This window comes from Sapajus apella, unplaced genomic scaffold (genome assembly GCF_009761245.1).
Source record: "Sapajus apella isolate SASKATOON/1434 unplaced genomic scaffold, GSC_monkey_1.0 scaffold27, whole genome shotgun sequence".
Taxonomy (NCBI): domain Eukaryota; kingdom Metazoa; phylum Chordata; class Mammalia; order Primates; family Cebidae; genus Sapajus; species Sapajus apella.
In genome coordinates this window covers 24,704,412-24,729,772 of record NW_022436967.1, presented here as the reverse complement: position 1 = coordinate 24,729,772, position 25,361 = coordinate 24,704,412, and the positions used below count along the sequence as shown (strand labels likewise).

The following is a 25,361-nucleotide window of genomic DNA, read 5'->3' as shown; positions in this document are numbered from 1 at the left end:
CATGCCCAGCTAATTTTTTGTATTTTTAGTAGAGACGGGGTTTCACCGTGTTGACCAGGATGGTCTTGATCTCTTGACCTCGTGATCCACCCGCCTCGGCCTCCCAAAGTGCTGGGATTACAGGCTTGAGCCACCGCGCCCGGCCCGAGAATATATTTTTCTTCACAGAATATATTTTCCTTCTTTGTTCTATTAAAGTTCCCGTCTTTGAAGGGCTCACCTGAGTCCAGATGCTTAGATAAGTCCCATATTATGATTTCACAAAATATAACCTTAAAGTCATAGAAGAGAATTCATATTTTTTAATACTTGTCTTTTAAAGTACACTTATGGTTATATAACATGGAGTAGAATGTTTCAAATAATAAATTTATGGAAGAATCTGAAAAATTTGCACAAATGATGTGCATGTTCACATACGTTCACTTAAAAGGAAAGTGGTGCTGCAGATTATGAGAGGTAACAAAAGGGGCTCTGTCTGTAAATGACCAGTAAAGAATTTTTGAGGTGACTGTAAAACACAAGAATTTTTAAAGAAATACATTGTTTTTGCTTTATCCTAATGGGTACATTTGGTAAGTGTTAGCAGATATACAGTCCAATGTTGGCTTTTCAGAAGGAAATGCCCTTAACCATACCTTTGCCTTTGATATTTAAAACTCTCAGTATTAAGTGAAATCAAAAGAAGATTGCAGAAAACTAAGGCAATTTTTTGCTTATAAATCACATCTTCATGTAATTGGTTTAGCAATACAGTCTTCCAGAATATTGAGAGACTGGAAATATGGATTTATAATTTTTTATCACCAGAAAAGTCTGCACATGAGAAATAAGTCTAGTTCCTCTCACTAAGCACACAGTTTCAAACATTCTAAATCATCCTTTGCCACCTTTGTCCTAATGCCTAGAAAATGCTGAGTTTGAAAGAATTAAAACCATACAGTGCTCACGTTTGCTATTTTACTCATCTAGTAGTTTTTCATTTAAATTTCTAGGCCTTCACTAGTTTGCTGAAATTCCACAGGTAAAACTAGAGTGCTGGGAGATGCAGACAGAAAATTAATGAACAAGTGCTCTCCTTGTGAACTATTTAATTTCTAAACGATCTAAAAATTCTTTGTCCTCCAGGGTATCAGAAGCTGAGTGAAGTCTTAAAGGTATCAGTAGGCATTCAAATGAAAACTCATATATAGGGATATACATATCTATTTGCTACATAAATATTATTTGATGATTAAATTTGTTTTGCATTTTTTTACATCTGTAATTTTAGAAGACACTAATATCTTGGCTTTTAGGAATATAAACAAATAAAAAACTAAGAGGCCTCAGTGTCCTTAAAATTCTTAGAATTTCTTAGTCCTAAGAAAGAGAAGGTCAGAATTCAAAATAGGGTTCTTTAGCACACAGTTGTTCAGGCTAAAACTTCACCTAATGACTTTACTTCTACTCACTTTGTAAGTTTACTATTTATATAATATTGGGCATATATGAAATGAATATAAAATGATCAATGTCCACAGAACAAGTTTAGAGTGAAGAAGAGATCATGAAGCCCTACTGAAAGTCACATTAAATGCTATATCCATCCTTACGAGGGCAGAAATAAAGCATCCTATTTATTGTTAATGTTAGGAAGTTATTTCTATCTGGATAAATCAAGATTTATTTGTCTCAAGTGTGTGTTAGAGATGAAATAAGAGAGATTGCGGTGAAGGAAAGTTCCTGAGTAATGTTCTGGAATAAGTCCACACAACTTTATTGCTCATATTTTTGCCTTTACAGGCATAATTGCAGCTGAACAGTCATAAGGAACTGTGTGGTGGTTTATCTTCTCCAAAGGCATTACTCACCTTCAGGTCCCGATGGACCACGCCCATCTGATGGCAGTGTAGCACAGCCTCCAGGATCTGCTGAATGCAATGACTGCATGCAAACACCAGGGGGCGTGTGTTAGTTCCAAGCTTACACTCACTGTCTGTATACCCTCAGAGAGACTGGGTTAAAGTGCAGAGCTAGCAGACAACTGGAGTTGTATTGTACCACCTTCAGTCATGTAAACATATTGCTCAAGTAGAGTGACTACTACCTCAGAACAATCAGATCTTGCCAGATGTGAGCCAGAATGTAGATCCATTTGTTCTAGAAAAATCCATTTTGAAAATATTTCATGTCATTCAGGAGCTCATTTCCTGGTTATAAATTCTTCCAGGAAATAAATTGGAACACAAAAATAATGTGTATAGCTGTTGTGTTCTGCCTCCACCCCATCACATAAACTGTTTCCCTTTTTTCTCCCATTTTTCCAGTATTGTTCTAAAAGCTGTCACATTAACAGCCACAGTACTATTAAGGTTAAATTAAGATACCTAATGAATTTTTGATAAATCATTAACTTCTTGTGCTTTAATTTAGCTGGCAATTATTATCTCTTGCCTAAGGGTTCATCAGACTCAAATGGAGCAATGTGTAACCAGTTGTTCTGCTACAGCAACCCATGGTCTCAGAACAGAAGTGGTGTTTAAATCTACAGGCGGACATACATCACAGGCCAAGTTTATCTCCAGGCAAATGCTGGGCAATTCAAGAAAGCCTGCCCCCAAACCCCTTTTGGTAGTTTACTGCTTGGAAACCTAACAGGTTGTATTCTTTAGTATTCTTCCCTTTTTGCTATGATGTATATTTAGCCTGTAGATGAGCAAACTGGAAGAGGCATCATGCATTATTATTTCATCATTTACTCATTTTAGAAAAAAGTTGGGAAAGGCAAGGGAACCATTTTAAATACCCACCCTCTGCCCTTTCCCCAGAAAAAAAAATAAAACTGCTTTGATTCAGATTTATTGACTCCATATACTGACCTTCAGGTCCCTGTGAACTATGCCATTTAGGTGACAATGATTTACACTTTCTAGAATCTGCTGTATACAATGACTGCAAAGATACAAGGGCAGAATGGAAGGGAGAACATTTTAAAGGCACATAATCACATTGAATATGAAATAAAATGAAAGTCCCAATGAAACAAACAAACAAACAAAAATTATATTTCTTCATTTTTTTTAGCTTTACATGGGAATCGAACAATGCTGAATAAAGCTAATTTTGGTTCTAACAAAAATGACATCCAACATAGAATTTGTGACATGTTCAGACAAAACAATTTGAGCTGTGTTGTTTTCATTTTAAGTATACAAATTGAGTCATGTATAAGAAGGTAAAATTTCCATATTCAGAAAGAAAAGTTTATAAAGAATTCCCATAATGTCCTGGGAAAATTCTTCAGACATATAAGATTTCCAGATATTTCTTATACACATCTAAACTGTTTAAAATCTGAGGTCACAGTTAAACAGGTGTTGAAACAAGAGGGTAAACACAGATGAAGTGGCAGGTGAAACAAGGGTCAAAAAAAATGGAGGGACACATTTACCATTCACCTTAGAAGCGTTGCTTTTTGTAAAGTACATAACAGGAAAACGAATGGAAGTCTCCAACAGTAAAGGGAGAATTTAAAGTAAACCCATAAATAAAATAAACCCCTTTTTATTATAAGATTACTTTGGGGAAGAGCTAGGGAGCTTCCAAAGAATAAATAAACACAAATTTAAAATCCCCTGGAGTGCTGGTAATTGTTAACATTTTTTTCATACACTTCAGTGTATGAAAACACTTCATACACTTGAGTGAAGAAACACTTTTTTTTTTTTTTTGCTTAATACTATATCAAAATGCACATTGTATGATATTCTTATTAAAGGTTCACTGATGTCAAACGGACAGCTAAGTAGAGAGGAGAAATCCTTGTTTGGCAACTATAAGGCCCCATGAGCTGTCATCTGACATATAATAACGTAGAACATATCACACTGATGAATTTTGTATAAGTTCACTGTGTAATTCAAATGCAAGTATGATATCCTGAACTACGTTTATTCATTGAAAGATGAAGCAAACAATTTAGTAAGAATATTTTCAACCATTTAATGTATAAAATAATATTATTCTAAAGAAAAATTTTGAATTAAAAAACAATCACCATCTGATTTATTACAATGTAAATATTTTAAAAATGGATTATGATTATGATTTTTCTAGCTCACTTATTAACAATACCACTAAAAGGGTCTCATATTCATTGCTGTTGACTACATTGCTTATTTGAGTATTGGCCATTATTTTTAAACCATAGGAATCTTTTTTCTTTTACAATAATATTCACTTTCCACTACTCTTTAGGAATATTTCTCTTACAGTTCTCAAACAACAACAATTAAATTATTAAATATTGGGAATAACAGAAGATAAAGAAGTAAACAATGATACATATTCAATGAACTTCACCATTTTTTACTAGTGAGAATGGATGCAATTCTTAAGTTCTTGAGAACTAGTAAAAAAAGTTTTACAATTTTTTTTGACAAATCAAATAGCCTCTTTTGAGACAGGGTCTCACTCTGTGGCCCAGGCTGGAGGCACCACTCCCAGGTTAAAGTGATTCTCCAGCCTCACCTCCCAAGTAGCTGGGACTACAGGTGTGTGCTGCCACACCCAGAGGAGTTTTGTATTTTTAGTAGAGATGGGGTTTCACCATATTGCCCAGGCTGGTCTCAAATTCCTGGGCTCAAGCAGTTCTCCCACCTTGGCCTCTCAAGGTTCTGAGATTAGGGAGTGGGTTACCACATCTGGTGGAGAAATAGCCTCTTTATGCTTCTAGTTAAAAGGGAATGTTTCTTCTCTTTGATTTTGTCTGAGACCTATCCTAAAAAATATTAGGGCTCTTTAGCACTAAAAAGTCTCTATTTTAATTTCATCCTGCATTTTTCAAACCAAGTAACAGCCTGCTTAACATAACTTCAAAAGGCAAAATAAATGAAATACCCTAGTTTAGTACCTTGATTAAAAGTATTACTGCTTCTTGGCAAATGGCCAAATAGCTAATTCCAAAGCTTCCCTGAGGCCCCTTTCAGGACCCTAATGTGAGGATTTGGGGTAAACTGAGCAAGTGATGATTCACTCATCATAGTATAAATTACACAGACTTTTCTACTTGACTTTGGCCATAAAAATTCCATTAAAATATTAGAGTGTAGTCATGTACAGATAGATTCACAAAATGGCATAAACAGTGCATTAAACCAAGAAGAAAAATTAGAAACTTAGAAGTGTGCCCCTGAGAGCAAGGAGGGGCTGGGAACCTCAAGATCAGCTGAACATCTGTTGAGGATCAGTCTACAATGGGATTAGCAAGCCTTGAGAAGCTCTGATGACGTTGGAGAGTGGGGGCAGAGTCAATAACTGAATTTTCCTAACATCTCATTTACATTGCTAATAATGAGCCAATCACTCTTGATCAGATTTTTAAAAATAAATGACAGTTACAGAATATATGTAAGTACACAGGAAAATTAACACCATGCAGGCTACGTAATAGCTAAGCAAGTGGTTAATGTTACTCCACTCCAAAAACGTTGCCTTGGGTAGCCTAGGAAGTTTCAAATGAGACAAAAATCGTAGCCTACTTTTTAACTTTTGTGAAGATTTTGTCAATGAACAAGATGGAAAAATTACTGTTGAACTCTCTTAAATACCTGAATAAATATTTTTCATTCAGAGGTCTAAGGGTTTTAATAAAATTTTCAGTTAACTAGCTAATAATAGTTCCTTAAAGAGACTGCTGAGGCTGTTTTCATTCTGTTTCTGTTTTCTGACTAGATAGTCATTATTCAGTAGAACTTTCTGTAATGATAAAAATGTTCTATATCTGGTCTGGCCAATTGGTAGCTCATAGACACTTGTGGGTACTAAGCAGTTGGCTACACCAAACATATAGTTAGATCAACTGAAAAATAAATGTTTAATTTCATTTAATCTTAATTAATTGAAATTGCAATAGCCACATGTGACTATTGGCTACCACTGGGCAACCTAGAAGCTACCTAGGGATTAAAGGATTTCAATCTTTGATCTCTGATCTTTACTAAAAATATATTGCTTTAGCAGAAGTCATTCCAATTAGGTGGGGTGTTTTGGTTTGTTTTTTCTTCTTGTTTTTAATAATATGTAATCTAACTGCAGATGCTAGATAAAAATATAGACCAGATTCATAGAGATTTTTTTTTCCTAAGAATCACCCAGGAGACCCTTAAAACATTTGCTTGTACAAACATGCGTTTGTAAAGAAATATGCTGAAAAAATATTATTTCAATGTTGAGTCTTGTATCTTGCCCAGTGCAAGTCACTTACCTGGCATCCGCTTCACTGTAGTATTCCCTTGCCACTATGTCTTCAAACAGTTCACCTCCAGTAACTCTGGGGAGATAGAAAAGATAATCACATTTAAAAAGAAGAAAAAAATAAGCATCAATAGATTTGGAAATGTGTTTGTATAGATTTTTTTCTTAGATAATTTACAAAATTATCAAAACATTTTAAAACATGAGACAGTGTTCATAAGTCAAATCTATATTACACTAAACATTTACATCTTTTCTGTTTGTCTATCATTAGACACGAGGTCACAATTTTCTGTATGCCATAAATATATTCAGCAATATCTTTTACATAAAATGGTTTTCATGAGTTTTCATTTCAATTCTTCAAATGTTAATTGATATCCGAAAAAATTTTGGCACGGTTTAGAAACATTTTCTGAACAAAAGGAGACAACACACATTATGGCCATGAGTATGAGTTTGCAGGCTGCATCTTTCTGTGTAACCTTTTGCTATTTTTGCGTGTGTTCATCTTTAAACATACTGTTTTTTCCCCTTGAAAACACACACATAAAAATACATACTTTTCCCACAAAAGTGGGATCACATACTATATGTAAATAAGCGAATTGTATTTTTCACTTTACATTAAATTATGGCACCATGTTATATCGGAAGCATTTTCCCCTAATTTAACATAATATGGCAATCAACAGATATATGCATGTGTGCACATATAGGCGTGCACACACGTATTGCATATTAGAGGGTATTTCTACAAGAGAAATTCTTACAAGTAAAATTACTGGGTAAAAGAGTATCCACATTTAAAGTTTGGCCAAGCAGACAAGGCAGGTCATCCAAAATGGTTGCACCCCCAACATTGTGAAGGTGCCCACAGGCCCAAATTATTACAATAATAGTTACTATTAATAAATAAAAACACCATTCCAATTGTGGAAAATTCAGGTTAATACGAATTTCTTGGTTATTAGTGAGGTAGACCATTTTCTCACTTATCAACCATTTCTTCCTCTGCTGTGATCTGGCTTGATTTTCAAAGGACATTTCATCCTTGGGGTTCAACCTTATAAGAACTAAGATTTGCTGAGTTCTTACAATAAACGACACAGTGTACTAAGAATTATGTTGACTCATAAATCCCCACAATTGCCCTGTGAGCAACTGCCCTCCCAGTTTATTGATGAGAAAATGGAGGCCCAGAGAAGTTAAGTAACTTTCCCAACATCACACAGCCTTTAGTGACACAGGCAGGCCATCCACTCCACAGCTCATACTCTCAACCACTCCACAGTGCAGACTTTCTAATAGTGACATTGCCAGTCTTTCTAGTTTAGAAGCCATGAGTCATTTGGAAAAGCATCAAGTAGAGGTATAGAGCTTCATGTATAAACACTATAGAGGGAGATAAAAGGATGCTAAATTAGTTTGTTTTTTGTTCACTTGTTTGCTCTTTTGCTTTATTAACTTTGGAAACATCATCAAAGATTGTATGTTTTAGAGATAGCCAGTTAGTATTCTCTTCCTTATTCTCCTCTCCAAAGGAAAAGATGGGATACTAGAAATTGTAAATATGTCTGAACAGTTATGCAACTTCTGCCCCTCTTAACTGCACTCTGGACATTTCAAAGTACTTCAATGTGAGTCATTATTTCCAATTCCATTATTTTTACATATAAAATGTTTACCTAAAATTATCATATAAAGCTTCATATTGGCATGTTCTGAAAGTCATGGTTACATGTACATAATTCCATTCAGTAACATAGTTATTTTTCCAATTAGAATCTTTAATAAGGCAATCACACAATGTGCCTTACATAAATTACAATGCAAATTAATTAGACAAAAACACTTTCAACAAATCTGTAAAGCGATGTAAATCTGTCTGTAAAGCGATGATAATAATTTTGTGAGATTTCTTCCTTTGAATGTGACTAATGTATTATAGATATACACTCATATTTATCCTTGTTTTTGACCATAAGTACCTAGAAAACCTGTATACATTACAGACAATTTTGGATTATTAAAATGTTTAATAAACATCGATTAAAGTCTATTGACATGAACAAACTTGCTGCTATTTATAGGCTCCTTAAACATATTATTTGCCCTATGAGAAATACCAGATCTTGGATCACTGGGTTCTTGACTTCCTGATCTTTGTTATGTTAGCATCTAACCTAGCATTTATACGTATTTGCTTAATTACTGACTCTTGAACTAATGATTAAATAAATTAACCCAGTTAGAAAATCATGCTATCCATTTCATTTACTGTAAGTCTGGACTTTACATGAGCTTAAAAAAAAAAAATCATGCACATATCCAAGTTAAGCTATCCACGGCATTAGGTTTTACTTTCTAAGGGGTTCATATTTAAAGGAGAATATTGAAAAGTCAGGAAGAGCAGCATTCTGGTAGTTCTCAATGAATTATAATAGCTTTAAACAAATTTGAGGGATGTAGAGTTTTATGCTGAGTTTTGGATTATGTAGTGAAGTGTGTCTGACAACATTCTCTCTCCTCTTCTGGCAATCATTCTTCCCATTATTTAAAAACATCTTTACACAAATGAAATCATTTTATCATTTCTTCTTTATGTATGATAAATGTGTGAAAAGAAAAAAATGGCAATTATAATAAAATTCAATGTCGTGAAGAGAAGCTACTGAATTTCCTAACTTTAACATATTTCTATACTCACATTATTGTTTAACAGAACACAATATTAAGCCATAGTTATTACATATTTTTGAAAATTTTTAGTGTGCCATGTGAAATTTCATATAATGTACAAATTAAATCAGCCTCATGAATAAACTGTTAGATTAATTAACTAATTAGAGATTTGTGAATAAATTGATGTCAGAGTTCTTCTATGATATGAAACATATCAATTATAAATCTGAAGCATTAATTACCATTTATGAATCTCAAGAACATTAGGAAAAAGAAAAGCCAACTCTAGAACATGAAAAGATGAGACTACATATCAGAAAGGTTTGTGTTGTTGTTATTTATAGTGATACTGATTCATACTCTTATGAATTGTTCTTTTGTTTCTAGTGTACAATTTGTAACTTACATCAGAAACATTCAAAAGTAGTTTCATCAACAATATAACATTTGTAAAATTTCATCAGGAATATATCTTTGTCCATGAGGCTGAGCAGCAAGTAGAGTCGGCTTTAAAAAACAAAATGGTGCCACATTAACCCAAGAAATAGCACTGACTTGGAGATTAAAAGCAGTGCTCAAGGTGGTGGGGGAAAGCCAGGAACTTCAGGTTGGAGCTGATGGAAAACAGGAACCAAGAGAGGCACCTAGCTAATGCACAAGGAAGAAGCCATCTTGCTAAGGTAGGACTGGGACTCCCTCCTGGAAAAGGAGTAATTTAACCTGGGAAATGAATTTAAAGCTGAAGAACAAGTCTAGTGAGATGAGACGACTAGACCTCAAATCCAAGCCTCTGAGCAGAGGTAACAGAGGTTCATCAAGCAGTTAAGCAAAGAACCACTACCATCAGATTTTTGTTTGTTTGTCAAAAAACATATCTTGTGCTGCCTTGAATTTAAGCAATCTTCATTTAGTGATGAAGGCTGAAGTTGTAACACTGACACATTCATCCATGTCACCTGCATGGTCATCCAACATACTGCCTTTCACTTGTTGAACAAACAACAATAACAACAAATATTCATTGGGTGCTTACTATGTGTGCAACTACCTGAATGTTTGTGCTCCCTCCCCAATTAATAGGTTAAAATCCTAACCCACAAAGTGCTGATATTAGGAGGCGGGGCCTGTGGGAAGTAATTGGGTCATGAGGGTGGAGCCCTCATTTGGTGTCCTTATCAAAGCGACTCCAGAGAGCTCTCTCCTCTCTTTTCTCCATGTAGAGATACAAGTAAAAGTCAGTAGCTTGCAATCCAGGAAACAGCCCTCACCAGAACCAGGCCATGCTGGCACGCTGATTTCAGACTTCCAGCCTTCAGGGTTGTGAGAAATAAACGTCTGTTTTTCAAGCCACTCAGGCTATGGTATTCTGCTAAGCAGCCAGAAAAGACTAAGAAAATGTGCCAAGACCAAGTGCTTGCTGTTCAAAGTGCTCTATAGGTTGTAACACAGCAACCCTATGAAGTAGATACTAGTCCTATTTCTGTTTTACAGACAAGGAAACCAAAGTAATGGAGATTAAGGACATTTCCCAAGAACACGCAGAAGAGAAAGGAAGAGAACTAGTTTTCTTTGTTGTCTATGCTGCCCTCCTAGCTTGCCCTTTGGACACAATTTGGGGGCAGAGAAGGGTAAGACAAAGGGCTTGGAATAGCTCAAAGGATCATGCAAAAAGACTGGGAAGAATACAGACACAAGGAATTCCCACTTACATGGCCTTTAGTCATTGATTAAAGTCAGATAGTTTGACTACTGGTGAGGGTAGGAGAGCAGTCACTGATCAGTGTGAAGCTGATCAAGGCTCATTAGCAGGAGTGGGACTGGCTGTCTCACCTGGATGATTCTACATTATGAGTGTGCAGTTGTCCCGTATATGGCAAGACTGTTAGCACCAGGCCCTGTTCTAGGTGTGGCAGCATTACCTTGTCAATGTGCCAACGAGTGTGCCAACTCCATTCATTCCTAGTTACCCCAGGGGCCCCCTAAGAACCCCTGAAGAGAACCACAGGTCTAAATGAACAAAGTCAGTGGGGATACAATGAAAAATGTAGGTCTCCTTAGCACCATGTTCTAAGATATAAAGTAAATCAAGCCAGCCACCGGTGTAAGGGTCTGTCAGGCCGAGCACATGAGATGATGGGACATTGTGTCTTCAGCACCTTACACAGTGCTGGCACACAGAAAGAGCTTAATAAATGTTTTCTGAGGGGATAAATTACTACATAAATAAATGAGCAAATGAAACTATAAGCATCCGTTCACGATTTTCTGGTTTGACCTGTATTTGAGGTAGTACCAGAGGGTAAGGAGGCCCAACCACCTTTTATATTATGTATCTACTGATCTCTAACTAACTCTTGCTGATTATATCTCCAAAACAGAACTTGAATCAAGGGTTCTATCTCCACTACAATGTCACCATCCTAAGTCTCTGCTATCTCTCACATGCGCCACTGCAATAACGCCTAATGGGTCCCATTTTCTATTTTGCCCCCCTGTTGTCAGCTCTCCACACAGTAGCTTTAAATGTACATCCAATTTTGTCAAATGCCTGCATGAAGCTCTTAAACAGCTGTATGCTGATTTTTCTGGCCAACTCCTGACATGACCTTCATGTCTCTGCTTAATTTGGACCCCACCCATCTCCCAATTGAGGCCCCTCTCTATATTGCTCTAGTTGTTGTGATGGCCTTCCTCCAGTTCCTCAAGCATAGCAAGCTCCTTCCTGGTCTCCCTTCTAGGAATTCCCAAGAACATTCATGGAGAAGCAGAATGTCAAATTTGAAAGTAAGTGGTCTTTCTGCAGTGTCTATGAGGTAAGAGTCACTTATAGTATCCTTTCTATGTCCTTATGAAAATCTTAATATTGAATTTAGGACTGTGCAGGCTGTGTTTTGGAGACTAGCTCTTACGTTTTATCATAGTACTTATCTTTTTGATTTGAGCCTTGTTTACCAAGTCAGGTTACCTCTTCAGAACCGTATAATTTGTAATTGCATAGTTTTGTACCAGTCCTACCCTTAGCTCCCCAAAATCCAACTTGGCACATACACGTATCTTATGATCATGGATGAGCTGATATAATAATGCATTCAACTCTTTGGAAGACACAACAGCTAATACCAGAGTACCTGTACAGATATAAAACAAATTTTAAAAATAGAAAAACACTGATAATCCACTCAGGTAGACTAGTGAGTGTCCTGTTTGGACATGAGGCTTCTCTGCCAAGCATGACATTTGGTTCCTGAGATATACAGTCCTTGGAGTTGAACCTGGGCCTGGATCTAAGATGCAAGGCATTCTTTTGGAGGTGAGGAATCTGGCTGAAGAAAGTTGGTTACACATCAGATCCAGAGTTGGGCAACAATAACCTCCCATTAAAGTAGTGAGACAAAAGGAGAAATAACACACTCAGGTAACTCACAATGTAGTTAAACCATATATGCAAAAATTCAATTTTCATAATCACCATTTAACTTTCTGCTTCATCTATCCAAGCTAACTGAATAACCAAGTCACATATTTATTTATTTAGAGAAGGAGACTTGCTCTGTCGCCCAGGCTGGAGTGCAATGGCATGATCTCAGCTTACCACAACCTCTGTCTCCTGGGTTCAAGCGATCCTCCTGCCTCAGCCTCCAGAATAGCTGGGATTACAGGTTTGTGCCACCACACCTGGCTAATTCTTTGTATTTTTAGTAGAGACAGGGTTTCACCATGTTGGCCAGGCTGGTCTTGACCTTCTGACCTGGTGATCTGCCTGTCTCAGCCTCCCAAAGTGCTAGGATTACAAGCGTGAGCCACCATGGCTGGCCCTAAGTCACATTTTTAAAAGTTAATGTTCACATATGTATAGTAAGTGTTTTAATTACTAAGTCACTAATCTCTACTTGGCTCCAATATTTTTAGTAATTTGCTATCAATAATTTTTATTATGGCCACAATATTTTTAGTAATTTGCTATCATTAAATACAGTTAGGCCTCTGTATATGAGGATTCTACAATGGCAGATTCAACCAACTAAAGACAAAAAATATGGTATTCAAAAATAAACAAATATCAATAAAAATATTTAAAAACGTATACAGGAAAATGTGCATAGGTTATAGGCAAATACAGTATTAAGCCATTTTATATCAAGGACTTCAGCATCTGCAGATTTTGTTTTCTGAGGGGGGTCCTGGAATCAACCTTCTGTGGATAGTGAGGAACAACTGCAATGTACACACACACACACACACACACACACACACACACACACACACACAGTTATATGTATATGTATATGTAATTTCACTTATAAAATACTGATTTTACTGGGCGTGGTGGCCCATGCCTATACTCCCTGCACTTTGGGAGATTGAGATCGGGGAATTGCTTGAGCCCGGGAGTTCAAGACCAGCCTAGGTAACATAGTGGGGACCTGCAAGGTGGGGTGGTGTGAACCTGTAGTTCCAGGTACACAGGGAGCTGAAGTGGGAGGATTGCTTGAGCCTGGAAGGTTGAGAATGCAGAGAGCCATGATCATGCCACTGCACTCCAGTCTAGATGACAGAATGAGACAGGGTCTCAAAAATAAATAAATAATAAAATCAAACACTTATTTAAAGAGGTGAATGGAAGATTTCTAACAGATCAGACATTTCAAAAGATACCTGACCTATATACTCTACTGTGCATTAAAAAAGAAGGAAATCACTGTATATGGTTTTACAAACACCACAGATATTCCAGAGTAACAATAATAATTACAAAATATGGTTTTAAAAGAGTAGAGAAGTCCATCTAATTAGAAACAATTTGAGAACACACAGTAATTATGTATTAGCTATTGAAATTCAGTAAGCCTATTGGAAGTCTTGCTAAATATAAGATAAATTAAAATCTTTATACCTATACTATCTCTTATCATTCACTAGACTAAGTTTCAAACAATATAATATGGACATGACTATTTTTATTTATCTATATGTTAAAATCATTGCCATTAAAAAATTCCTTGTATTATCACATTTTTTTCTCATATTTTGTTATTTATTATGCTTGGTTAACTCTCAGAGAAAAATGATAATCACTTTAAAAAATATCTGCCATTGGCCCACTGATGAATGTTACTAACTGAGTATCATCACCTGATAAGCTACATATTATTAATGCCACATGTACTGAAATGGACTTCCAGGGTTAGGCTCAACCTTCCTGTGCAGGTAAGTTTTCACTGTTAATGCCAAGGCAACTGCCTTTGACTGAAAATATCACCACAGTAAATTTTTTTTTCAAGTGCTAATTGTGATGAAACAGTTTCTGTATATCAGTAACTCACCTCAAAGTTAGCTTTGATCATCAGAAAAATGAGCCTTTGTTTAGGCACAAAATGTGTGGATCATGTTATGAAAGCAGGAAAGCTACTGTACAAAATGTGTAAATTTATAACCCAAAGTTCAGATTCAAACATATTTCTAATCACCAATACTCCAGAAAGAATCCTGAAATAGAGGTGACAGATGAGTGAATCTGCTGATTTGTTGATACACCACTATAAGACAACAGGTTTTCCAGGTTTGGGACACTGGGGGTTTCAAAGATGTCAGACAAGAAGAGATTCTACAATTTATTAGTCTTTAGTACTCAGAAGACCAACAGATCCTCTGCTGGAGAGGATATACTGTTACTGTTTATCCCTGTGAATGTGCAGATGTTTACAAAGGAAGGGCTAAATCTACAGGTGGCTGCAAGCTATTGAAATGGTCCTTCTTGTTTTGAGGATACCAGGACATCCCCTACCAAGTTCTCCAGTGGACTCATTTGTTTGCATAGCAATTTTTTTTCCTGATAACACAAATAACTTCATGGAGAGTTAAGCTTTCTATCTATAGGTCAGTGTCATAGACTAATTCTACAAATATTACTCAACTGTATTCCTAATATGTGTGAGCTCTGCCCATGCTAATGGACAGGAATATGAAGAATCAATTTCTAAGTTCCATTATAAAGCATCTAGTCTAGCGGAGAAAACAGAAACAAATAAAATATTATGTTCCTGTGGAACATGCTTTAACTAAAGCATAGGTCTATTTTTAAAGCCATAATCTTTAAGAGCTAGCAAATCCTAGACTCAGGAATCATCGCATTGACAGAGGAAATATGTATACCTGTAAGTAAAAAAGTTTCACCCAATACTCACCTTTTTGGCATGATGAAAGGAAGAAGAATTAGCACAAATGGGACATAAATGAACTCTATCTGTGTAAACTCACTGGTGAATACACAGTAACATCCACACTAGAGCATTACACCAATCGGTGCCCCATGCCAGCCAGGAAGGCTGGGAGTCCTGTTGTATCTTGTCATTTATTGCAGCTTATGAAGAATTCTTGCTATTTCCCCTATCTCCTATGCTTCCTAGAGGACTCCATACAACAACTATATAGATTCAGGAAGTTACTCTGTACAAAAGAAAAGCAAAAAATGAAGAGGAAATAATAGTCTCATAAAGACTAAGACTAAGAGAGGAGAGAATATTGAATCTTTCTGGGGGTCAGAGAAACTTTCACAGAGGAGGTGCTATCCAAGGAGGACCTTACATAAATGAGGAGGAGTTGGTCAGGAAGAATGTGGGACATGAGCACCTAGGAAGAAACAGGAGTTCAACTGGAAAAAGGAGTACAAAAAGGAACAAAGGAGTTGGAAACAGCAACCTCAATCTCCCCTTATTTGTTCTCTAACTTTCCTCTCACCTCTCACAATATTCAGGATGTATTTTATTACTACAGGGACTTACAAGCCAGGCATGGTGGCTCAGGCTTGTAATCTCAGCATTTTGGGAGGCCAAGGCAGGAGAATTACTTGAGTCCAGGAATTCAAGACCAACCTGGGCAACATAGTGAGACCCCCTATCTATAAAACATTAAAAAATTAGCTGGATGTGCCTGAGCATGCCAGTAGTCTCAGCTACCCAAGAGGCTTAGACAGAAGGATTGCTTGAGCCCAGAGGGTAGAGGCTGCAGTGAGCTATGATCATGCCACTGTACTCCAGCCTGGGATACAGTGCTAGACCCTGTCTCCTAAAAACAAACAAAAAGGCTTACAAAAGCTACCTTCTCCCAAATGTGCTCAACATTCTTTTTGGTATATGCTAGTGATTGTGCTTTTACAATGAAAACTAGTAGCTCATTTCTAGTTACATAACATTTTACCATTTATCTGAATAAAGGCTTAAGTCAATCTAGACTTTTTAAAAAAGATAATGCCAGATTAATCTCCACACAGGCTTAACAGAAACAATGCTTTCTGAAGGGATGTCTAAGATAGTAACATCATTTTTTAAAAATATCAAGAGTTATTACCGGTTTTATTCCCAATCTTTTGATTTTGTCAATAGCTAAGACGTGACTTAGTAATTGTTTCTAGGTTTAACATTCACTCTCACAAGTTCTTCATTCTTCAGTTTGAGTGTTGTGTTTCCATGTGCTGCACATATCATCAGACAACAGATTTTTTATTTTTACTGGCATTTTACTTGGGTCTCTGGAATATTACTGAATGGTTTATTGCATGTGTGCCTGCATATATGTGTACACACAAGCATACACACCCACTTAGTAAGTGTAAAAAAATAAGCTTGATTTGCTCTAGTAATTTTAGCTGACTCCTTACTGGATATAAAATGTTCAATGAATTTAAAAAAATAAGCTTCACAGTAAAGCTGCATTATTTGATTTAATTTGAAAAGAGAGGACTAGTCTGAAGAGCCACATTTCCAAATTATGGAATATTTTTTCTAAGGAAATGAAAATATATATCTTTTAAGTATAAGGTGGTAACATCTTATCTGACTCCTTTACAAATTAGAAATTCTGCCAGAGCTCCATTAAGAAACAGCTAAGCAGAGGCATGCTATATGCAAATTATTGTGTTAAGTAATTATCTGAAATCTCATTTATGCTCACTTTCTTAGCACATTGCCTATTTAGAATAAAGAGATTGAACTACGTCTAGATCATTCAAATTATTGTCAATTTAAAAATTATTCACTTATTCATGTATTTGTGTGTTACTTATACTACACTATCTTCTTAAAGAGATTTGAGACAATTTATCATCTGTCAAATTATCTAAATTATCAAATTTCCCCATGTGATCTCTAGGGGCATGCTTTGTTTTGTTTCAGGAATAATATACGAAAGAAGAAGCAACAGATTTATACTTAATTGCTGCCTACAAAGATCTATACAACCTTACATTGCTTCCATTTTTAATAATTGTGACAGTTCAGTAAGATAAATGTGCTTGATTTTAATAATCAATTGTTCATTGAATAAAAAATATTTGTTGCTTAATTATGTGCAAGTATTAGGCAACTAATTTACTGAAACTTGGTTTAATAGTTTGGTTTAATAAATTATTTTTTAAAAAACAGATTATTAGGTTCATTTGTATATATGGCTTTATTTAATTCCAACAAAATTACAAATTCTTTTTTCTCACTTAGCAGTAGCTTTGTCACTATTCAACAATATGACTAGATGGTCTTTAGTCATGTACTTAAAAATAAAATGCATCTGGTTGAGTACAGTGGCTCACACCTGTAATTCCAGCTCTCTGGGAGGCCAAGGTGGGCAGATCACCACCAGTCAGGAATTTGAGACCAGCCTGGCCAACATGGTGAAACCCTGCCTCTACTAAAAATACAAAAATTAGCTGGGCATGATGGTGGGTTCCCGTAATCTCCACTGCTTGGGAGGCTAAGGCAGGAGAATTGCTTGAACCTGGGAGGCAGAGGTTGCAGCGAGCAGAGATCACATCATTGCACTCCAGTCTGGGTGACAAGAGCAAAACTCCATCTCAAAATAAAATAAAATAAAATGAAATGCATTCTTATACACATAATAAACACAATATTGGTAGGCATCATTGCTGACAAATGTTAAGTTATTACAATGCAAACCAGCCTGCAAACGATGGCAAATGGAAAGCATACACAGACACTCTGGATCTGGGTACTTAAAAACTAATGTGTGGGATTTCTTTCACTGAGAGCTTTCTTTCACTTTGTCTCTCATAAAATCCTCACTTTGGTTCTTCCTGTATTTTCTTTCTTCTCTCCCTCTGTCTGATTCTACAGGGTAGGGGGTGCTGCCAAGGTATTGAACCATTTTGCTAGACCCTAAGAAGGAAACACGAGGGTGTTTCAGTGTTTTCAAATCTAAGATAGTTGTTTGATGGGTAGTTTGGTGGATGGTGCCATCCCACAGATTTCTATTGTTGGAAAAGGAAAGGTGATTTTCTTAGAGGTACTTCGTGGGATCTATGGGAGGAGAAGTGATGACACAACACAATTCTTTTGATCACCTGGAGACTGTCTATTTACTCACATTATTCAAGTCTGGAGTGTATCTGTACTCAATTATTGTGTTAAGAACAGTACAAATAAACAACTTCAGCAGAGTATCCTATTCCACCCAAATATACTTCATGTAAAGATTTATGTTTCATGTAAGCAAATTTTAATGGTACGAATATTTAAGAAAAGGGGGAGGGGGAACTTAGTGACAAATATTACAGACTGTGATTAGTGTTGAAAGTAGCTAACCCAGAATTTAAAAGCTTCTTAGAGAATCTGAAATAGAGACTCTTGATGGAGGTAACTAGCTTCTTTTAAACTCTCATTTGTGACTATTAAATATCTACTTTTCCATTTATAAAATGTTTCCTACATAAAGAGCTCTTTATACTGAAGCAATTTTACTAGGTTCATTTGCATACATATACTTAAAGCTCAATTTCAAGGTGTTAGTGACCTCCTTCTTGGAAAGTTAACACTGATAGGCCTAGAGTACATAGTTTCAGGTCCTTACCATGACATGCATGAACCTCCATAACCTGGCACACACTTACTGAGCTCTGCAGCTTTTTAATTCCTCACTAATTACCTTGAACTTTGGTGAGCTGCATATTTCACCATGCATTTTTAATGCAATTCCTTGTTGGTAATGCCTAGCTAGGTAATCTTGATTTAATTTTCCTTGAGCTTATACATTCTTCAAGAAAGAGCCCATGTTTCCTCCAGAAATACTTCTCTGAAATCCACCCACTGTGCTTTCACAGCATACTATGTTTGTTTGATTTAAATTTCACATCGAGACCATCTGCTTATATACCCATATCCCCCATGGAACCTCAAGATAGGGAAAGGCAAGGACCATGTCTTACTCATTTTTGGTATCCCTTGAACCTAACATGAGCCTAACATATTGCCTGAGACATATTAGTAGCTCAATCTATGTGGAATTAAACAGTATGTGATAGGGAAGATGCAATATGAAATTAGTTAAAACAGGGACATGGAACTGTGGATATTTTTTATTATTAACATTTTCCTTTAAAAGAAGGACTTAAAATTTCTATTTTTCCAGTCATGTGAACATTTATTCTTTTAACAACAATATACCAAATGTCTATGTACTAGAGCCTATATTCAACAAGGAATATGATAGTCCCTAAATATTAAAAAAAAGCCCAGAAAATACAAAATGCAATAGGATATCACCAGATATACAGATATCCATGTGATACATAAAGAATATCAATTCAAATTTTCAAAGCACAAATGCTTGGCTATTACTACAAATAAGTCAGTTGAAACATCAAATGAAAGCAGTTAAGACACTTCAGAGTCTTCAATAAAAAAATTGAACTACAGGATGTGTTCAATCTCCAATCAGACCACAAATATCTTGCCATGAAGTCACTAGCTGCAGGTAAGTCTATGATTAGAAATGTTTTCAGACAGCACCACAGTGTATTGGTTTGTGAAAGAGAGCAGACTAGGTATGGGGTCGGTGATTAGAAGTGAACCTGGGTGGCCATGATCTTATAAATTTATCCATTACAACAAATTAAAGAGGGCTTATTCAAAGGGCTGTACAATACTTTTCTATTTTGGTTGCCAAATGCTTAGAAGAGTTGCTTTTTCACACAGAAGTCACATAAAAAGCCAGACGTGGTGGCTCATGCCTGTAATCCCAGCACTTTGGGAGCCTGAGGCAGCTGGATTACTTGAGGCCAGGAATTCAAGAATATCCTGCCCGACATGGTGAAAGCCTGTCTCTACTAAAAATATAAAAATCAGCCGGGTGTGGTGGCACATGCCTGTAATCTCAGCTACTCAGGAGGCTGAGGCAGGAGAATCGCTTGACCTCAGGAGCCGAAGGTTGCAGTGAGCTGATATCATGCCACTGTACTCCAGTCTGGGGGACATAGCAAGATTCTGTCTCGAGGGGAAAAAAAAAAGTTACACCAAAAATGAATAATTGAATGCACATGTGCAATACAAGATGCCATAGATCATGCATGATCCTTGCCACCCAGATAACAGAATCACCTTAATTTGAGGTTTAAGTCAATCTTGGAATGTTGAAATATGGAGAAAAGACAGAAAAGTAGGATAAATTCCTTTCCCTGGCCTTTTCTAAGCTTAAGAGTCTACTTTCCTACAGAACAGAAAAAAATTTAGCAGAGGCTATTAATAAGTTCAAGTGCATTTTTGGAAGACTTTGTGGTGTTATTTGACATTCTAAAATACCAATCAGAATTTCTACATATTTTCATCATTGTAAAATGTTTTACTTTCTATTATTTATTCTGTGAAATTATTTTTTTTTTCTTTTCAATAGTATCTTCAGTTGCCACTATGAACAGGAGAGTTTTATGCTAAAGAGGGAAGGCTGAAGAGAAGAAAGGTCTCTCTCTTTTTAACTATGGAAAGTAGCAAAAGAGATTGCCTTTTAGTTCTAGTAATACTGGTCCAGTTCAAAGAGCAGGAATCCCCTTCTTTTAAAACCACGTATTTTCCTAACACTCTGAATGTTCAATTCGTTGTACATCTGCAGTCTATGTGTACAGTTCAGTCATTTTTAAAAGTCCAATTTACCATGTGAAGATGAAACATAAGTTTTCTCCTCTACTGCTCTCACCCATGCCCAAATCACTGTCATTTTTTCTTTGACTCCTCCAGTATCTGTTTTCCTCCACTTCCATTCTGCCCTCCTCTAATCCCTTGCCACACGGCAGCAAGAGAGAGCTTTATAAAATGAAATCAGATTATTTCATATGTCTAACCTTTAAACCTTTCAGCGCCTTCCCAGAACACACAGCATAATATCTAAATTCATCTTCCTGGCCAACAAGGCCTTTGAGTTCTGGCCCACACCTATCTCATGTGTAATTTTATGTCCCTGAACCCTAGTCCTTGGGATGTTTCATGCCACACTGGCCTTTGTTCTGCTCGCTGTACTCATTGTTCACACTGAGTGGAATCTCTACTCTTCTCAACATTTAGGTTTCTACTCCTGAAATATCCTAGCAACCATTACTGATCACCCTGTAAATTAGCCAGCAGCCCCTAGTTACTCACCAAATATCACCATGTTTTCTTCACAGCACTAGAACTAAAATGATTTGCTGGGTTTATTTATTCATTATCCATCCCCTCCTCCCTCAACTACTACAATGTCAGTTCTGTCTCGTCCATCACTGTATTCCAGGGCTTGGCAGAGTATATGCGTATAGCAGGCATGCAATAAATGTCTGCTGATTGAATTAGTTAAAAAAATATTCAGATGCAATAACATTGAGATCAAACAACCAAAAAGGCAGACCAGAGCCAATGAATGAACATTGTACATGTTCAGACCCCACACATAACAACTGAGATCTTTTTTCTTTCCTCTTTCTTTCTCTCTTTCTCTCTTTCTTGATGGAGTCTCACTTTGTCACCCAGGCTGGAGTGTAGTGGTGTGATCTCGGCTCACTGTAACCTCTACCTCCTGGGTTTTCCTTTTCTGTCTTTCTTTTCTCTCTCAGACCCCACACGTAAAAACTGAGATCTTTTTTCTTTTCTCTTTCTTCCTCCCTCCTTCTCTCCCTCCCTTCCTCCCTTCCTTCCTCCCTTTTCTTTCTTTCTTTCTTTCCTTTTCTTTCTTACTTTTCTTTCTTTCTTTCTTTCTTTCTTTCTTTCTTTTTTTCTTTCTTTCTTTCTCTTTCTTTTTCTTTCTTTCTTTTTTTTTTTTTTTTTTTTTTTTTCTTTTTTCTTTCTTTCTTTCTTTCTCTTCTTTCTTTTCTTTCTTTCTTTCTTTCCTGATGGAGTCTCATTTTGTTGCCCAGGCTGGAGTGCAGTGGTGTGATATCGGCTCACTGTAACCTCTGCCTCCTGGGTTTTCCTTTTCTCTTTTTCTTTCTGAGTCTCACTTTGTCACCCAGGCTGGAGTGCAGTGGTGCGATCTCGGCTCACTGTAACCTCTGCCTCCTGGGTTCAAGCAATTCTCCTGCCTCAGCCTCCCCAGTGGCTGGGATTACAGGCACCCACCACCATGCCTGACTAATTTTTGTATTTTTGGTAGAGACGGGGTTTCACTTTGTTGGCCAGGCTGCTCTCGAACTCCTGACCTCAAGTGATCCATCTGCTGTGGCCTTCCAAAGTGCAGGGATAACAGGTGTGAGCCACTGTACCTGGTCAGCTGAGATCTTTTTTATCTGACATCTATTATCCTGTTATACAGGGGAAAATCTCAGATCCCCATGTAAAATTTTACATTCCTATACTTTATACTTCTTACAAGACTATATAAAATAGTGTATGCTTTTTCAGGTAACTCAAAGCAAATACGGACGAAATTTGAAATTGGTTAAAATGACAAGCTTAGAAGTTAGTCACCTTGTGTTAGAACTATGTCTTCGATACTTAGCTATTTAGCTGTGTGACTCAAGTGTGAAGTGATACTTTATTGTAGTCTTAATTTGCATTTTCCTGATGATTAGTTATGCTGAACATTTTTTCATATACCTGTTGGCCATTTGTATGTCTGCTGTTGACAAATGTCTATTCAGATCCTTTGTCCATTTTTTAAATGAGGTTATTTGTTTTCTTACTGCTGAGTTGTTTGTTTCTTGTATATTTTGTATATTAACCCATTATCAGATATATGGTTTGCAAATATATTCTTTCACTCTCTAGGCTGTCTCTTCACTCTGTTGATTGTATCACTTCACACTTGACAGAACAACTACTATCAAAAACACAAAAGATAAGTAGTGAGACTGTGGGGAAAAAGAGAACCCTGGTACACTGCTAGTGGGTATGTAAATTACTACAGTCATTATGAAAAATAGTGTGACAGCACCTCAATAATTTAAAAAATAGGACTACCATATAATCCAGTAATTCTACTACTGGGTATATATTCAAAGGATATGAAACCAATATGTTGAAGAGATGTCTTCACTTCCATACTCATTGCAGCATTAACAATTGCCAAGAAATCAACCAAAGTGTCCATCAACAGATGTGTGAATAAAGTTAATATGGCATACAAACACGATAGAATACTATTCAGCCTTTAAAATGAAGGGAATCTTGTTATTTGTAACAACATCAATGACCCTAGAGGATACTATGTTAAAAGAAAAAAGCCAGGCACAGAAACATAAATATTGCATGATCTAACTTATAATGTATAGCGTAAAAAAGTCAAACTCAGGTGGGCGCAGTGACTCACACCTGTAATCCTAGTACTTTGGGAGGCTGAGGCAGGAGGATCACCTGAGGTGAGGAGTTCAAGATCAGCCTGGCCAAAATGGCAAAACTCCAGCTCTACTAAAAAATACAAAAAATTAGCTGCGCATGGTGGCAGATGCCTGTAATTCTAGCTACTGGGGAGCCTAAGCCAGGAGAATCGCTTGAACCTGGAAGCAGAGCTTTGCAGTGAGCCAAGATCATGCCACTGTCCTCCAGCCTGGGCGACAGAGTGAGATGCATCTCAAAAAAAAAAAAAAAAAAGAAAAGAAAGAAAACGAAAGAAAATGCAAACTCAGAAGCAGAGAGTAAAATGGCAGTTACCAGAGGCTAGAAGTAGGAGGAGTTGGGGAGTATTGATTAAAGGACACAAAATTTCAGTTAGGAGAATAAGTTCAAGAGATCTATTGCACATATGTAATACAGTTAGTAACGATATGTTGTATACTTGAAAATTGCTAAATAGTAGATTTTAAATGTTCTCCCCATCACACACAAAATTTTGGTAAAGTAATGCATATAACAAATGCATTACATAAATAGCTTGATTTAGCCACTCCACAACGTATACATATACTGAAACACCATTTTATGCAGCATAAATATATATAATTTTGTCAATTGGAAAAATAAAATTTAAAAATTTTAAAAAGAGCGCAGTCCTGAGCAGAAGGAAAATTCCCTACTCATGCATGTAATAAATATGCCTATTTCTTTTCCATAATATTTTTATTTTTTGAGACATAATCTCATTCTGTCATCCAGGCTGGAGTGCAGTGGTGCAATCTCGGCTCACTGCAGCCTCTACTTTCCAGGTTCAATGATTCTCCTGCTTCAGCCTCCTGAGTAGCTGGTATTATAGGCATGCACCACCACGTCCGGCTAATTTTTGTATTTTTAGTAGAGACAGGATTTTACCATGTTAGTCAGGCTGGTCTTGAACTCCGGACTTCGTGATCCACCCAACTCAGCCTCCCAAAGCGCTGGAATTATGGGCATGAACCACCATGCCCAGTCCTTCTTTTCCATAACTGTACTGTTTGAAGTCTAGCTCACAATTCCCACAATTTCACAATAGCTGATGTAACTTGCTGACATCACCAGGTGCACTTTAAACTCCTCATTGGATGAATAATCCCTATTGCAAACTTGAAGCTGTACTATTAAGGAATACATGTTTCCCTCTGTTTCTCTCCCTATGGGACACTAAAATATAAAATTATAAAAACTAAGGCTATGATTTCTCATTCTGCAATCAATTACTTTTAAGATAATGTTATCACTCTTTCCATGAAAAGATTTTAAGCAATTATTGCAGTATAAAAAAACAAAATAGGCTGGGTGCGGTGGTTCATGCCTGTAATCCCTGCACTTTGGGAGGCCGAGGCAGATGGATCACCTGAGGTCAGGAGACCAGCCTGACCAACACGGTGAAACCCCATCTCTACTAAAAATAAAAAAATTAACCACGTGTGGTGGTGTGTGCCTGTAGTCCCAACCTACTGGGGAGGCTGGGGCAGGAGAATTGCTTGAACCTGGGAGGCAAGGTTGCAGTGAGTAGAGATGGTGCCACTGCACTCCAGCCTGGGTGACACAGCGAGACTATCTAAAATAATAATAATAATGATAATAACAATAAAACCTGTGTGAGGTGATTTATGAGAAGTGATACTATCACTTAGATAAGTGTGTTTATATTTAAAGCGGTACCTATAAGTATAGGGAAGAAATGAATAGAGAATGTGAAGATGAGTACAACCTAAAAAGGATAAAATAATAGGCCTTAGATATTCTGAGTAGTGTTTGACATCCATAGAGTCCTCATCAAACTTAGATTGAATTCTGGCTCTACCATGTATGGTTCTT

At 36.7% G+C, this 25,361-nt stretch overlaps 1 protein-coding gene across 30 annotated transcripts in view; it reads right to left on the bottom strand.

Annotated features, from left to right (window-relative positions):
- The window catches only part of CAMK2D (calcium/calmodulin dependent protein kinase II delta), a 310,275-nt gene that overhangs the window by 89,436 nt on the left and 195,478 nt on the right, over nt 1-25,361 (bottom strand). For 18 of the 30 annotated variants that reach the window (XM_032292476.1, XM_032292483.1, XM_032292480.1 and 15 more), the window contains 2 exons: nt 6,248-6,313; nt 2,862-2,934 (listed from right to left, as the gene is read on the bottom strand). In XM_032292476.1, coding sequence (XP_032148367.1) covers nt 2,862-2,934; nt 6,248-6,313 — 139 coding nt within the window. Of the gene's footprint in view, nt 1-1,853; nt 1,927-2,861; nt 2,935-6,247; nt 6,314-25,361 lie in introns of all 30 variants that reach the window. The other 12 variants (XM_032292477.1, XM_032292479.1, XM_032292481.1 and 9 more) reach the window with 1 other exon arrangement.